The 17,427-nt window shown below is 39.9% G+C and overlaps 1 protein-coding gene across 2 annotated transcripts; it reads left to right on the top strand.

Annotated features, from left to right (window-relative positions):
- The first annotated feature begins 564 nt into the window (after positions 1 to 564).
- On the top strand, positions 565 to 16,371 carry LOC118415707 (rab GDP dissociation inhibitor beta-like). Of its 2 annotated transcripts, none has more exons than XM_035820455.1 (12): positions 565 to 880; positions 4,564 to 4,671; positions 6,236 to 6,332; positions 8,544 to 8,684; positions 10,142 to 10,340; positions 11,300 to 11,350; positions 11,980 to 12,060; positions 12,275 to 12,377; positions 12,789 to 12,960; positions 13,564 to 13,708; positions 14,488 to 14,542; positions 15,196 to 16,371. In XM_035820455.1, the coding sequence occupies exons 1-12, from the start codon at positions 836 to 838 to the stop codon at positions 15,337 to 15,339; spliced, it is 1,341 nt and encodes a 446-aa protein (XP_035676348.1). In that variant the 5' UTR covers positions 565 to 835; the 3' UTR covers positions 15,340 to 16,371. The 2 variants fall into 2 exon arrangements, with proteins under 2 accessions (XP_035676348.1, XP_035676349.1); XM_035820456.1 differs by lacking the exon at positions 8,544 to 8,684 and adding an exon at positions 8,343 to 8,477 and having other exon boundaries at positions 697 to 880.
- Positions 16,372 to 17,427: the final 1,056 nt, after the last annotated feature.

The following is a 17,427-nucleotide window of genomic DNA, read 5'->3' as shown; positions in this document are numbered from 1 at the left end:
CGTACATTATGCAATATACATTTTTCACCAATCTGGGTGAAAACATCCTATGGACAGCTGGAAGTGGTAACTAAAGACATCTTCCTCTGTCTTATATTAAGATTTCCATGGCTGGAACATTTGAGCATCTTTTCCAGAGGTGTCCAAAATAATATCACCATGTCATTGCTAACTCCCTTTTCCTTTGGTGAAAATGTAATGTAGGCAGTTGCACGTAGTCATTTTACTATCTTTGTTCGTCCACGAGCGAAAAAGATGCCGAAATATAACTTTGGTTTGGTGCACGACAAATTGAGGCCTTACATCTGCTTGGAGATCATCCTGACGTCTCGCCGTGACGTCATCTGTCAGATGACCTCATATTGCACGTTACACGTGACAACCACCAAAGTAACAATATAATTTTCTTGGTTTTTCTGTTCATATGATCCTTGCTATCTCCTGTCATCAATGGTCAGGTAAATGAGGATGCAAACTTCCAGACCTTGCAGTTCACAGTCAACCACATTTCGTGCAGGACAACAAATTACGAGAATAATTCATTAATTGGTGCTTTTTCACTGATGAATATATCCATCCGCCACAGATGTTCATATCATCTTTACGAAACTTAAACACCTTACTTTTATCAATCATCCTTCCAAATTAGTAAATAATTTATTTACAAACACTGGATAGCGAAAGGTTTGCTAAAGATAGGCGGTTAAAATTGACCCCTTTTTTGTGAAAGGATATAATTTTGTCAAGTGAGTGAATCGGTATCCGCCATCTTGGCTTCCATTGACCAGGCGTTTGGCTGGTTCCTTTGGCCTATTTCCTCTGCCTTCAAGTCAGCATGGATGAAACCTACGACGTGATTGTGCTTGGCACAGGTCTCAAGGTAGCTATCGGTGGTATTTTTCTGCACCTACAGATCTTACTACGACGGTAAATTCAAGAAAACTTTGCCGAAAAAGCCGGTTCCGATCGCCCCGCCACCTTTTTGCTTGGAGGGGTGGGATGGGGAGGTGGGTTGAACGTTGGGGTACCGTGCAAAGCTTTCTCTCCCTTTGTAGACAACGTTGTCTAGCTAGCTTCAAGCTATATCGTCTAGAATAGATCAACCTAGCTGTCCTTAGGGCGACTTTTCCGAGAGATTTGGCGTTTGATGATGATGAGACAGGTGGTAGACAGATATCAGAAATATCAGTATGCTGAGGCGCACCTACATAATGCAACATGAACAGTGTACTATGTCCTTTGGCGGGTGCCACGTTGAAAGTAGGGCATTGCACTTTGTCCTAACGTTTAGATTCGGCCTTTAAATAATACTCAAGGTTTCAGATGCTGTAGAAAGAGTTACAGATGTTGGCTATGAGCTGATAGTGATGATTTGCAAGGGAAGGGACCGGGTTTGTGAGTTGGGTTGCGGATGGAAAGAGGGGTGTGGTCCCTTGGATATTGCCAGGAAACCTTGTCAGTTTTGATAATCTGTGGGTCGCTCGGAGATACAGCTCTTGCTCCCTTGGATACCATAGTAGATACCCATAACGAAATAGCACACATTTCTGGCTAATTCTGATGCAAATATTTGTTTTACCACTTGTTTGGGTGGCAACCATTGTACGGTATGGGGTGTAGGTCTATTGGATTATCATGAGACAAAAGCAGTGACCCATGATGGATATGACTTTTGATCTTGAATCTATAGAAGTCTGTATCATGTTGGCTTTGCACTTTATTTCGGTAAATTCATATTTTGATGCAGAATGAAATTTTGATCTTTTTGCATGTTTCTCTATTTTAGGATTTTTGAAGGATATGTCAATATCCTGTTGTCATGCGATATGCATCTCATTTACATACAAGAGATATGTTTGACCCTATTCAGAACAGTGATGTCATTTTCTTTTGTACAGTCATGGGTAACAAAAACATTAACAGATGGCACATAACAATGGTGTTTTGGACTGTAGTCACAAGTCAGCTTGCAATGGAAACAAAAACCATCTTATGCATGAAATGGTATCATGAAGTTAGCAGGTTTTTTTTATCAAGTATGGTGGCAGAAGAAACCATGCCTTGTAGTTCATATTTATTTCTAACATTCAATGTTCATAACTCAAGATTGAGAATGAAAGATTATGATTTGTATGGTCTTTTTAAAAATTTAGGGTCACAGTTCCCTACAAAAAGAATTGTATGCAAATCAGTTCTTTGTTTGAAAAATCTGCATGACATACATACATGCAAATTAGCTGCTTCCAAATGAATTCAAAGCAGGTTTAGAACCCATAGTCATGGCATGGAAGTGACATTTTAGTCACCATTGCTTTGTGATGTTGGTTGACATAATTTACCAGTTTTCCCACCTCCCTAATCTCCAAGCAGATCCACGGTGGCAGAATATACTCCTTTGGGCCGGCTATACTCCTTGACCAGCTTTGATACTATCTTATGGCACCGTAGGATCTGCTTGGAGATTACACCTCCCCAAAAAAATGAAAATTGAAAGTGAACCTGATCAGTTAATTGTAATGTGCCATATGAGATAACAGACTTTCCCTGTCTGATATGGTACTAGCCTAAGATTACAAGGGAAAGCCAGGAGTTACCAGGAATAATCCGAGTCCATTAACATCAATAATGAATTATGGTACTTTGTCAGAAAAATCTCGCGAATGTTTTTGATGGATGGAGTGCTTCAAACTGTTTTGTTTTGTGTGTGTTACAGTGTAAGCCAGTAAAGCCACACTTATGCCTCATTTTTTCCTAAGAGATAGACACAAGCACACTGTCAAGCATTGCAATGCCAAGTTGCAAGGGAAACATTAGCTTTTCAAGCAAGGGGTTTTCCAGTATTATGCTCAAAATCAATAAGCAAAAGAGTACTATCTGTAGTCTTTTAAGTTCTTTATACATCTCAAATCAAGGTTTGATCCAGATTGCTGTTGCCAGGCATTTGCAGCCTGTCTTTTTTTTGTCGGAAAATCACCATATTCAAATCCTGTTTTACATATTGCTTTTTCATGTGTAAATACTACTAGGAGCCATGAATACTTTGCCTTCTTGGATATTTTGTTAATTTCATATTGCTTAATTATAGGCAACCTTGGCTTAAGAGCAACCTTAAGAATCTTTCAAAGAAATTGATGGACATATCACACATATCTGCTAGATGCTATATCTTCTAAGACTTAAGAAATGTCATTCATGACTTATGTATGTTTGTATGTAGTAACAGCAGGCTTTCAGTGATGTTCCAGTCTTGTGTCTAAGAGCTAAATCCTTAACCATTAATCATGTCACATCTATAAGTATAAGCAGCTTTGCTGTTTCTACTTATTAGCATAGTGCATCTCTGGAATACTGACTGTCTGACACAGATACAAGCTGTCTTTGGAATGTGTCTAGCCGTGGTGCTAGTCCCACTGTGCTTAATTGGTAAGATGTTAATCAATTAAAAGACAGATGAAGACAACAGTTGGATTGAACATGAGAGATGCCAGTAGTAAAGCGATACTGTCAGTATTACAAAACAAGCTAGTAGTAAGTTACAGCTGTCTGCTGCAGGGTTCTATAGTCAGTGTCTGTCATTTGGCAAAGCAAAATTGGTAATTTGATGCAGAAAGATTGAAATAAGGTCATACCAGAATGGAGCACGGGTTTACCAACATGATGGAAAAATGTACAGCTAGCCATAACTTAGTATTTATATAACCCTAGCCTGCAGCTAACACTAGTACTGTAAATTCAATGAAGTTCGGAGGGATAAATTTTTGCATTAGCTAGAAAATGGAGTGTTCCCGGTAGCGCCATTGACAACAGTCTTGTACAATAGTGGAAAAATGTGCGCGTTGGTTTTAAGTTCGCGGTGAAGTGGTCACTGCGAACATGAAACCACCGCGAACATTTCTGCATTTACAGTATGTGTGTGGTGTGATTTGACCTAATTCTAATGGTATTTCATAATTAGACACTTGTCAGTCAAGCTGATGGAATGGTCATTCCGTTTGTCCGGCATTAATCATAGGAATGACAGATGCTCAAGGCAAAACCCTGGTCTGCTGCAGAATACTGTACGTAAAAGGGGAGTGGCAGTGTGTTCGGCTCGGGACCTAGAGGCCTCGGGTCCGAATCCGGCTGCCGTGCTACCGATCTTGTGCCCTTGGGAAAGGCACTTTACACGACTTTCCTCACTTAAATCAGGTGAAAATGAGTACTTAGCTTCGGCCAAGGCCGTCCCTTGGATAGGACGTAAAATGGAGGTCCCACGTTTGGGGAGAGCCATACCCCAGTCACGTTAAAAAAAAACCACACGTGCGATGGTGCGGTGTGAGATGGTGCAAAACCCTTCCGTCTAGAACTGGTGATTCTCTACAAATCACCCGGACTCCAGGAAGAATAGTGACATATCAGTCACTAATGGAGATCTGTATATCCAAACCAAACCACTGCAAAAGCTCCATTTTCTCCCTATGACAAAATAAAATCTTCACAAACATTCCCCCTTTTACCACTAGACTGTCTGACAGTCATGTCCAAGGACACCCTGACAGTGAGAATGTACATATGTGCACACAGGAATGTATCCTGAGCGGCCTGCTGTCTGTGAGTGGGAAGAAGGTCCTGCATATGGACAGAAACAAGTACTATGGCGGAGAGAGTGCATCCATTACTCCACTGGAAGAGGTGAGAATCAATATATGATCGATACGTGTAGATAGATAGATAAAACATGAATAATTGGTTTATTGACAGGGCTCAAAATACTGGGTGCATGTGCACCCAAAATTGGAGCTGTGCACCCAATTACTTTCTGTGCACCCATATATTTTCTTAGGTTTTATGTATATGTAAAGATATCAAAGTATACTAGTATGCATTCTTGACATCTAATTGTTAGAAAAATAATAAAAATGTCTGTCATGGTACTTGTTTAAGAAATTGATAGCTTGTATCTAAGTTTTATTATTAGGTTATTACTTAAACTTAAGTGGTGCACCCAAAATTTTTTGGGTGCACCCAATTTTTTAAGCTGGGTGCACCAGTGCACCTAATGATCCCCAAAATGAATTTCGAGCCCTGATTGAGAATGAAATTGGTCCAGCAGTAGAAAAAAAAGACAAAACTGAATTGTGCTTAATAGTACTATTGCATATACATGAAGAAGGTTACGGTCATTGAATATTTGATCCGTGTGTACTTATGTGTTGGAGGAAAGTTTAGCTTTGTATATTACTACTAACATAGATGAGCTTCCATGATTTACTGTTGCATATGTTTTTTGTTTTTTTTAACATTTGTTTGGGGATGATTGTTGGGGATGATTTGTCAAAGCACTTCTCCACATTTTCTCTGAGTAAATTTTTTAATACATATTCATCATGTAAATGTATTCATCATATGCTGGTAGCTGCTGGTAGCTGATTGCAGAAAGCCTAGGGCATGAATTTGCAATGACTCTATTATTGAATGGAATGCATTATGTGCTATGTGGAAAAGATATATTATCTAGATAACACGTATCAGAATGACAAGGCTCTTATAGAGAGTCTTAATTCTTCTCTGCCCAACTTTACTGTCAAAACTGTTAAAAATGACCACTTAGGGGACCGGTAATATCTGATCTATGTGGACAGGTGGTCAATATAGACAGGATTCTTAATGATTGCGTCATTGAGAAAAATTATCTTAAGATATAAAAGGACACATCGTGTTGTCACATTGGCCAGGTGGTCCTTATGCAAGGTTAACAGTTACCCAAGCAACTGGACCGAATTTGAAAATAATCTAGGTTTGGTTCCAATTGTTTGGACAGATTCAAAATGTTTCAAATTTTGCCAGGGTTGGACAAGCCCACTAGCCTGATTGTCCAAGGCAAGTGAAAGTGCTGATCGGGCAAGTGCATGTCCTACGCCACTTGTCCGATTGGGCAAGTAAGATTTTTCCATGAGAGAGATTTTGATATACTTGTTACCTTTCACAGTCATAGCATCAAGCATTGGCTACTGAAAAATAGAGCCAACAATGAAAGAATTCCATCGATGGAATTGAAAATACTTAGACAAATGTCATTTTAAAGTCCGAACAAGAGAAAAATTGGTTCGGGCAAGAAATTTTCTATGTACTTAGCCGATAGGACAAGTGAATTTTAGAAAACTGTTATCATTTGCACCTTATTAGTATTACCTTGGATGTTTAACCTTTATCAACGTATATAGATATCCTCATGCTTGTTGTTCTTCCACACCAGCTGTATGAGAAGTTTGGGCTGGGCAGTCCACCTGAGTCCATGGGGCGTGGCAGGGACTGGAATGTGGATCTCATCCCGAAGTTCCTCATGGCCAACGGTAAAGTAGCTCTGAGTCTGACAGAATACAGTGCTGTTCTCAATTTGGCTTGTAGTTCCATTGTTTTTCAACTGTTGTTTGTCATCTTGTCTACTTAATGTTGTGTTGTAAAATGTTTTCAAGTAGTACAATGTGATATAAAATTTGTTTTGTATGACTTTCTTTTAAGTAAAAGACAGAAATTTCATGTTATTGCAAGATTTATTTTGGTGTTTTCTTTTGGCATTATGTACAAACTGCTTGATTTGGTTAAAGGCAAAAGATGTATATAACTATATATGTTTGATGATTATTATAATGATAATGTATTTTGTCTGTTTTTGCCCAGATATTATGATTGTATGTTTGTATACAATTTTTTTTTGTTCGTCACAAGGTTTGTGGTAGAAATAGTGGATTGGTAACATATTGTTTGATGTGTGTATTATTAAAAACTTGTCTAATTTAGGCAGTTAAGTGCAGCACATACAAATTTTAGCTACAACTTGCATATATTAGCCTTAAGATTGTTATTGTAAGCAGTTGGTTTTAATGAACTAAGTAATTTTTGGATACAAGTTATACAACTTCATTCATGTACAACCTTTCATATAGTAATATTGACTTGATTTCTGTGGTTGCCCTCCAAGACACATTCAAAATGTCTAGACCTGTTTCTGACCGGATAAAAAAAAGTAAAAACTGAACAAGAATGATATTTCCAATATATAACCAATCTGGGAAACAACTGAAACATTCCATGTTCCTGTCACCACAACATGACTACCTCTGTTGTATGTGTACACGTTCCTGTACTTGGATGTCCCATTCCATGTCACTGTAAGAACTGCATGTATTCAGTCAACCTGAGAGATACCTTTCTTGCACAGACTGAACGTATCATCGCATACAATCTATATACCTTTCCCATTGTGATACACATGTAACTATGTATATTATTTGATCAATCAATCAATCATTTGCAGGCATCATAGCCTGATGCATAGTGGCTACAGACATCGACAGTTTTTTTCTTTGATGATTCAATTAAGAATTATGATAGATATTTCAAATCACTAATCATTCTATAGTATTGATCACTGTACTGCAAAAGCAGAAACTTTCGTGGTGGTTTAATGTTCGCAGTTTTCGCAGTGGCTGGTTCACCGCGAATTTAAAACCACCAGGAACATTTTTTCCGTGGCAGTAAGAGACTACAGTGCCTGGTGCTACCACGAACTTAAAACCACCGCGAAAAGTCCTTTTTCCCGCTACTGCAAAATTAAACCCCCGGGAACTCAAATGCATTTACAGTATATAAATTGACAACAGGTCTTTTCAACGAACTGCCTACTGAAATGAATACCATACAAGTGAAAGATTCCTTTCCATCAATTTAATAATTTACTACCAATTAAAATGTAATGACAAAGGTACCTCAGTCTTAGTACCCTTTCCGTGAAATCAAGAGGAAATCTGACAGGATCCCTAACATTTGTTTGTTCGTTTATTCATAAGAAGCTCAAATTGGCCTGCAGGTCACTTTTCATTGAGGTCATGAAAACATGCTTATATTCTTGAAGGTTGACTGAATAACTGTTCAAACATGTTCACCATTATTACTCTCCCTTTTGTCTTACCCTTAGTCGTATGAACTCATCATCATCAATCTTCAAATTATTTTGAAAGTTGTGGACTATAAGAAATTATTTGATTGTTGATTCCGCACGTACAAACTCCACAGTCACCAAGAAAAGGCTGACAGTCATGCAGGGGTGTCTCCAGTTTTAATTCTTTTTTCGTCACAGTCATTGTTAGGGAGCCCATGTTGTTGATTTTCTTTGTCAAATCTGTCATTTTAAGCTTACAAAAAGATATTTTCATGTCACGAAATTTTGGGGTGAAATTTTTGTCCATCGGAGACAGCCCTGCAATCATGTATCTCCTACCTGAACTTCTACTAACCCATGTCTCTCTTCCTGTCCTCACCTCCCCATTCTGTCATCTGTCCAACTGGCATTGTACCTTCAGGCATGCTTGTCAAGCTCCTTATCCACACGGGCGTCACCCGCTACCTGGAATTCAAGTCGGTAGAGGGCAGCTATGTCTATCAAGATGGCAAAATCTTTAAGGTCCCTGCCACAGAGCAGGAGGCCCTGGCATCCAGTAAGTGTTTCGATCCGTCTTCCGTGCAGTACAATATTTTTTCTTTTTTCTCACCATTCTTTCCAGGGATGCTTGTAAAGCTGTTGATTCACTCGGGGGTGACCAGATATCTAGAATTCAAGTCGTGTGAAGGTAGCTATGTGTACAAATCCGGCGGAAACAAAATTCACAAGGTACCCGTTACAGAAAAGGAGGCCCTATCAACAAGTGAGTCCCAAATACTAACTCTGGTGTGGTGTGTTCTCACTTGTCTCTTATTGAACTGAGTGAAGCTGTAACATTACTTGGAGTTGTTGATGTTGGAAGTGATCAAGTTCTAATGTTCTAACTTACACTTGGGGCAAGTGGAAATCTTAACAGTTATGTGGTGATCTAAGAAATGAGGGAAAAGGTATTTTTATTATGACTAATCATTTGTGATTGGTTTCACACTAACATCAGAAGGTTCTGGACTGAAATGTCTTGAATATAGAAATATAACATGGAAATGAGTTTAGCATTAGCCTGAAAATATGCATTTGTGATCCTTGCTCGTTTGTCTATGATAATAGGTGCATATGTGGTGTGTGCAGTGTTTTTTTTTTGCACATCTAACATTACAAGTGTGCATATTTACCCCATAAGCCTCCCTGTAGATGTAAGGTTGTGGTGTCATTCAAAGTTCATATGACTGCACTTACTATAAAGTCAAGAAGAAGTCACAACGTTAATGCATTAGACATACAAGAAGACAGACATTATACAACATGGTGTAGTTATAGTACTTAAGCCATAATCAGAGGAATACAAACAATATAAAGGCTACAGGTAAAAAGCATAGTTTTTGTATAGTTTTGAAATTGACAAAAACCTCACGTTTGCTCCAAGGCGACAGCATATAATTTACAAAGTAGGTTATCCAAAGTGTTGATGCACAAACTGATCTTTTTAGATTTGGGATTATATTAAATTTTTTGACAATGGCATACTAGCAGGTGCATGTGATTAGCATGATTAGTATCTTACCTTACTGTTGAATTGCAATGACTTTATATTCTGACAGATTATAAGATAAGCAAAATCCGCAAAGCTATGATCTACCACATCGATGAACGTTAGGTAGTAAGATACGCAAAATAATGTTCATTCAAGCAACAGGATATGTTTGTAAATGGTCAGACTTTTCAGATAGCACCTGCCATTTTTCGTTGGTGACCAAAGTCACAGTGACTGTTACCATGACAGTCACTAGCGAAAAAGAGCAGACGCTCTCTGAAACATCTGACAGTGTTCTAGCCAGCCTGAAGTTTCTTTCCGTCCTCAGGATTTTGAAATCCTTCGAGCAACGGTCCTAGGGAGGTCCGGGAGTATGTTCCCCCATGGAAATATGGACACTTTGAAACGCTATTTCCTGCATTTTGCTGGTAGACTCTCCTTGGTTCAATGGCATCTGTTATAACATGCTGATTTTTGTCCATCATAGAGGACGGAATGGACAAAATTTAGGTCCGTCGCCAGCATCAAAATTCCGTCAAAACAAAGGATGAAGGCTGACTAGAACCCTGCATCTGACCATGTACAAATCTATTGAGTAACTTTTAGTAACTGTTACCTTGCCTATAATAATCTGTTAGCTAGGACTGATGACTGCATGGGTAGTGATTTCTCCCGCGTCTGTTCGGCAGGTTTGATGGGCATGTTCGAGAAGCGCCGCTACCGTAAGTTCCTGATGTGGGTCAACGACATCGACGAGAGCAACCCGAAGACCCACGGGGACATCGACATCGGGAAGGCCACCATGCAGGAGGTGTACACGCACTTTGGGCTGGACGAGAACACAGCTGACTTCACCGGACATGCTCTGGCACTGTGGAGGGATGACAAGTAGGGAAACTACTGTAAATGCAGAAATGCTCGCGGTGGATTAATGTTCGCGGTTTTCGCGGCGGCCGCTTCACCGCGAATTTAAAATCACCGCGAACATTTTTCCATAACAGTAAGAGACTACAGTGCATGGTGCTACCGCAAAATTAAAACCACCCCGAAAAGTCCATTTTCCCGCTACTGCGAAATTAAATCCCCACGAACTTAAATGCATTTACAGTAATTTAAACTAATTTCAAACATAAAGAAGTTCTCAAAATACTTTTTTAAGCCAGGTTGCTCAGGCAGCAACCTGAGTCAAAAGCAAGGTTGCGCCATCAGCATTTCAGTTGCGCCATCAACTTACAAGTTTAGTGTGGCGTAACTGGTAGAGCATTCGGCTCGGAATCTATAGGTGCTGAGTTTGATTCTCGTCGTGCCCCCGACGTTGTGCCCTTGGGAAAGGCACTTAACACGACCTTCCTCACTTCACCCAGGTGTAAAAATGGGTACCTGACTTTGGTTGGGGAGGTAAAAGACTACCTTTACCTTCTGTCTGTACGGTGTATGTGGCACTGTTAATATAAGTTACAAAAACTTGAGTGCAGTGCCACATTGTCCTCGTCTGTCCAAAAGCAAATAGAAAAAAAGTTGTTACTTTCTTCAAATCAGCTACTTATCCATTATCTTTTCTTTCAGTGATATGTTACTTTTTATGTTTTATATTATGAAGAAATAGATACAGAAGCTTATGCAATATGCATGTATAGAGATGTCGGAAAAGCGGTGTTCCAACTTTTTGACTACCACTGTATCACTGTGACATCATCACAATTGCTGTTGGCTGCATCACTCTTGGTTGGTCAAATTGCCCAAAAGCTGTTGGGTGATCCTGACCATGGTTGGACTGGTACCTCGTGTGACATGGGTGTAATCTCTATATATCCCCTCTTACCCCTGTGTCTGTTCTGTTTCCACAGTTACAAGCAGCAGAGTTGCATCGACACTATCCGGAGGATTAAGCTCTACAGGTGAGGTCTTATTGCAGCTTATGACATATATTTGTGTAGTGACCATGGTGAAATCCTAATTGATATTGGCTTCACAGCTTCGGCTATGGCTAGAAGCTTGTTAAACACCCGCAAAATGTATGTAACAAGATGATGTTTCTTGTCATTTTCCCTTAGTTCATCCATTTAGATCCAGGAAATATTTAGCAAGCTGGGAGAATGACAACTCCTTGGTCTTGTACATTTAGCTAAACATTGTTCCATGCTAAAAACTTTTTCTGTTCATTAAAAAATAAAACAAGTCCTTGACGCAAGTAAAAAGTATAGAAATGTGCTTATTACATTTTTGGCCAGTAAAAAGTTGGTCGGGCCAGTTGATTTTTTAAATGTACTTTCCCTATAGTATATGGCCAGTGAAATTTTGAAAAGTTGTCCGACTCTGCTGGTTGATATGTAGGTAAGATTGGAGCTGTGCATGTATTTCTTATGTACCACCTATAAGTTGCCATACAGAGAATTGAAGTAGTTTGTAAGCAGTATCAATTGTGAGTCCTACTACCTGAACTACACAACAAATATATTGACTACACTTGGTTGTGGATTAAACTTTATTTTAAAGAGTGCTAACAAGTTTTTTGCAATGTTTACAGCGAGTCCCTTGCTCGCTATGGCAAGACTCCATACCTGTACCCCCTGTATGGACTTGGAGAGCTGCCCCAGGGCTTTGCCAGGTAGTATTCTTCTCATTTATGCCTGTTCCATAGTGATGTCTGTAAGATGCTCAATTGTTCTGTGTTTTGTTATTGGACAAAGTGAACAATTTGAATTAAAAGTTTACCAACAAGTTATTCAAGATAAGACAATATACAAATGGACAAGCCATGCAAAAGCTATATATTTTATTGTATATGCACCATCCTGATAAAAGTGATGTGCCTGTTGTAGGTTGAGCGCAATCTATGGAGGGACCTACATGTTGGACAAGCCGGAATGTAAAATTCATTTTGATGAAAATGGGAAGGTGACTGGCGTGGAGTCCGATGGAGAGGTAAGGATGTAACTCACTATTTTATTATTATTAAGTTTAAATGGTGCATTCTAAGGTATCCTGAGGGGCAAAATTACTGCCCCTCAGAAAGATCACTGTAACCACAAATGACCTAGTGGCATCCCTGGTCAATCAGAATTTCATGCTTGTCAGCGGATCTGCTTCCCAGAGTAAGGGTGTCTAGTGCGTCCAATTTCTTGCTATTTTATGAAAAGGGTGTCCAAATGACGCCTGGACGCATGCCTGGCTAAAAGCTTGGTAACTAAAATGCTGTATGTTTTGTGTGCAGACTGCTAAGTGCTCTGCAGTGGTGTGTGACCAGTGGTGTGAGAAAGTTGTTAAATTTTTTGATGTACAGTAACTAGAATGATGTACATTGTATGTTTTAAATGCTGTATGTTTTGTGTGCAGACTGCTAAGTGCTCTGCAGTGGTGTGTGACCCAGGCTATGCCGGTGACAAAGTGAAGAAGGTGGGACAGGTGGTGCGCTGCATCTGTATCCTGTCTCACCCCGTACCCAACACCAAAGACTCCCTCTCCTGCCAGCTCATCATCCCCCAGAACCAGGTCGACAGAAAGTCTGGTACGTACATGGACTATTTTAAGGCGCCTTCACACAATAAGCAGAATCAGCCGGAATGCTGTCAAAATGGTTAATACTAATAATAGTATTCTTTGTATACTCCTGGGTATTCGTAGTGTATTCTAGAAATTCTCACTGCGTTCCAGATATTTCTGCCCATTTTTGGGGCCGCCTGAATGTTTTTGTCATGCTCATAACTTTTATGGTGCATTGGAAGTAGAGAAATATTGAATGAAAACGAAATTCAAAGTACATTCTGACTGCAATAAGACCGCATTTTATGGCATTCCAACATTATTTGAAACATTCTGATCTCATTCAATGGAGAACCGAAATGGCAAACCACAATTGCATCTACAATGCACAACAAATACAAATACCCGGGAATAGACAAAGAATGGTTATTCTGACGGCATTCTGGCTACTATTCTGGTCCATTTGGAATTCCTGCCCAAATCTGGCACTAGTGTGGGCCTATTATATACAATGTACTTATAGATCAACCGACAGCAGTTTCACACAGTTGAGTTATTCTAAAAGTTTGTAAAAAATACAGTTTGTAAAAAAGGCAATATCTACTATGCTTTACCCATTTGTTTGCAGACATCTATGTTTGCTGCGTCTCCCATGCCCACAACGTGGCCTCCAAAGGCAAGTTCCTGGCCATCTGCAGCACAACAGTGGAGACTGACAACCCTGAGGCTGAACTCAAGCCAGCTTTGAACCTCCTGGGCCCCATTGATCAAAAGTAAGAATCCTTCCGTGTTAGACAAGTTTTAAAATCTACTTGTCCTATCGGGCAAGCACATAAAAATTTACTTGCCTGAACCAATTTTTCACTTGCCCAACATTCAAATATCACTTTTGTATGCATTTTCACTTAGAATTCTTATTGTTGGTTCTTTTTTTCTATGTTGACCATTGTTTGACTGTAAAAAGTAACAAGTATATCAAAATCTCACTCAATGAAAAAATGTTACTTGCCTGATTGGACAAGTGGTGGTAGATCATGCACTTGCCTGATCAGCACTTTCACTTGCCCGGTACAATAGGGCTAGAGGACTTGTCCAACCCTGTCCTTCTTTCGAACAAGTTTTGTTGATTTAATTAAAGGATTCCAATTTTATTGTGGTGAAACCTTGTATGGGCCATGAGTGAGTGAGTGAGTGAGTGAAACCTTGTTAAAGGAAAGTGATTACAACAATAGCAAGGACAACGTATGTTCATGTGGTTATAAAAGAGTTTTTTTGCATTGTGACGACAAAACTGTTGTAAAATTGCTGCGAGAATTTTCTTTGTTGTAAATGGTCTGTATTTATGGAGTTCAATTATTACAAAATTAGGGATGTCCCTATGGCTCAACTGGTAGCAGCTTCACAGTTTAGCTCCAGGTTCCAATTCGTTTGTGTCTGGAAGACCCTGGTTCACCCCTACCCCACCACCCTCCAACCCCCTACCAGATATGTTGTTTCCTATGTTACCTTCAGATAGGTTGTATTTATCTATTTCTCCATTTCCTCTCCTCAGGTTTGTGAGTGTGAGCGATCTGTATGAACCAATAGAGGATGGTACAAACAGCAAGGTAGGTTTTCATGTTCATGTCAATTGAATAGCAGCAGTAGTAGTAGTTGTAGTAGTAGTAGAAGTAGTAATAATAGTAGTAGTAGTAGCAATAGTAGTAGTAGTAGTAGTAGTAGTGGTAAGTACCTCAATAACCAATGCTTCAACTTGTGACAGTGTCACCGTATTAATATGTATAATTGTCAAAGAGCCTATTATTTCTTTATACTACTAACACCCTCCAGCTTAATTTTGGACTTCCAGATTAATTCCGGTAAGACCTTAATCGTTTTAAAAACGATTAACCAAATGAATTAAGATTTGAAATTATGGTATATTAAAAGGTAATTGATATGTAGATTGCAATCAGATGTCTCCAGCAACAAAGCCAATTCTTGAGAATTCTGGGAACCTGAGCCATAATTCTGGCCCCGAGTCAGAATTCTCCAGAATTATGGGAACCTAAAGCCAGAATTTTCCAGAAGCTTTGTTCCTGGAGACATTTAATTGCAATCTACATATTAATTACCTTTTAATAGACCATAGTTGCAAATCTTATTCATATAGTTAATCGTTTTTCAGATGATTAAGGTTTGTCCGGAATTAATCCAAAATTAACCTGGAGGGTGTTTACAGTGATTCTACCCCCAAACAATCTTGTTTGCTGTTTTGCAGCTGTTTGTTTCCAGTACCTACGACGCCACGACTCACTTCGAGACGACCTGTCTGGACATCCTGGACATTTACAAACGGTACACTGGGGAGGAGTTCGACTTCACGAAGGTGGCGGATCAGATCCAGACTGTAGCGGACGAATAGCGACCAAGCCAGCGATTCCAGCGCACCAGCACATTCATTCAGAGAAACCCTAGTACTTCCAGTTACAGTCCAGGATTAAAAATGATGAGTGTGGTTTTTAGTCCCTCATGCTGTCCAAACGAAAAAAAAAAAATGTCCAGTGATAGAAATTGATAATGCCAGAATGAAGGGGACACTACAGGACGCAGATAGGCATTTGTGGCTCCGTTCTAGGCAGGCGAGTTAGCGTTTATTGATTGATATTGATAGGTATTGCCAAGCCAAGCCAGGCTCCAAGGCCGTCGTACGTAGTCTGCAAGAATTGTGATAATACTTGAGTGCCGTCTGTGGCATACATGTATCCATGAGGCAGTGTCACACAAACTCTGCAAAAGAAAAGAAAAAATGCCTCGTTGATGAAAATCTTCTGTTACATAAATCTTGAGAGCGTGTCAAGCCTAATTGTGTAGCTCTAACGATTCCGTGCTCTTTTCATGCCATGGTTTCTAGATAGCCAACTGACAGATGTCTGCCTATACCTGCCGGTAACACTAGTCGTGCGTATGTGGTAGCTCTATTCTACCATCTGTAATTAAGCTAAATCATTATAAGAAGGGATTAAAGCAAGAAGAGTAATTCTACCCTAGCCTACCTACTCCTGTACACTGACTGTAGGAGTTGTAAGTTTAGATGTATTTTGCTCGCTGAGCTGACATGCTTTGTTGAAATTATTGATAAGGCCCCAAAGCTGAAATATTTGCGTTATTGTACATAATGAGACCTAATATCTTTGTGGTGCAAATGAAGACCTGTTTGGACGTACTATGTAAGAGCTATTTCCAACGTCATCTAGCGTGTGCCCTGGCACACAGAATACACAGTAGTTCCAACTATTGACAAAGGCTTTCACTTATATTATGAATTTGTGGTCTTTCCCCTCTTGTCTGTGGTCGATTCTATAAAAATGTGTGATGTCCGGGGGAAAGCTTTGCTAATGTGCCCAAAATTGCGTAACGGCTTTCATGTCTTAATAAAATGACAGAGCACACATGATGTCTTGGGGCCATGTTCTTCTTTTGTGTTTTTATTAACTTAAAGGCCATGTGGAATCAATTGTATGGTTGACATACACGCACACGTTAATTTTTGAGCAAATGTACATTGTAATTGTTAAATTGTACACAAAAAAATCAGAGAACCGATTCTAATGTCATAGAATGCCAAAGTCCAAGAAGAAGATGTAAAAGGAACGGAAATGAAGAATTTATCTTTGTTCAGTCATTTGTTCAACCTTTCTAACCATTTTTCTCCTTAAGCATTCTTGCATTAGTATTTAGGTTCCCAGAGATAGTCATCTGTATAATCATAAACAAACACTAAGACCATAACGAAACAAAGCTTCTTCAATGTTGTCTGGCCTCTTGAATTTTCAGGATTGAACTAAACTTTTCAAGATCCAACTCAAAGACGTGGACAGCATGCATGTAGACGGAGCACTACATGCCCAGCTCTGGAGTCAGTCTCGACTTCGTTGCAGTCGTGGACTTTTCAGAATCAAATTCCAAGTCAGTGGACTTCATGTCTGTAGATGGAGAACTGTATGTAGCGCCCTGGAGGCAGTCTCGGCTTCGTTGCATTGCACAGCCGTGGACTTTTCAGGATCGAATTGCAAGTCAGTGGACTTCATGTCTGTAGACGGAGAACTGTATGTAGCGCTCTGGAGGCAGTCTCGGCTTCGTTGGCATTGCACAGCCGGGGACTTCATGTCTGTAGAAGGAGCGCTACTGGAGGCGGTCTTGGTTTCACTGCATTGCACAGCCGTGGACTTTTCAGGAGAAATACAACTAAGCCATAACAGCCTGCTACTGGCGTGGATTTTTCAGGGGCCCTGAAAAATCCACGCCAGTGAAATATAACTAAGCCGAGTGGACTTCCATGGCTCGGCCTAGTAACTGGTCTGTCCACAGGCACCAAGTCACTTGGTGCCTGTGGACAGACCAATACTAGTTAGTCCACGCGGTTGCAGGTCACCCCTGAAAAATCCTCGCCAGTGGAATACAACTTAGCCGAGTCCGTCTTACGGGCACCAAAATCCACGCGGTTGCAGTT

This window comes from Branchiostoma floridae, chromosome 5 (genome assembly GCF_000003815.2).
Source record: "Branchiostoma floridae strain S238N-H82 chromosome 5, Bfl_VNyyK, whole genome shotgun sequence".
In the NCBI taxonomy this organism is placed as follows: domain Eukaryota; kingdom Metazoa; phylum Chordata; class Leptocardii; order Amphioxiformes; family Branchiostomatidae; genus Branchiostoma; species Branchiostoma floridae.
The sequence above is the reverse complement of the archived record's forward strand: the minus strand, read 5'-3'. Positions and strand labels throughout refer to the sequence as shown.

Bases quoted from the DNA above. Each gene is read 5' to 3' on its own strand.
- LOC118415707 (XM_035820455.1), top strand. From the start codon at position 836: ATGGATGAAACCTACGACGTGATTGTGCTTGGCACAGGTCTCAAG. The intron at 8,685-10,141 runs GTGAGTCCCAAA...TCTGTTCGGCAG, and splicing joins AAAGGAGGCCCTATCAACAA to GTTTGATGGGCATGTTCGAG. The intron at 11,351-11,979 runs GTGAGGTCTTAT...CAATGTTTACAG, and splicing joins CGGAGGATTAAGCTCTACAG to CGAGTCCCTTGCTCGCTATG.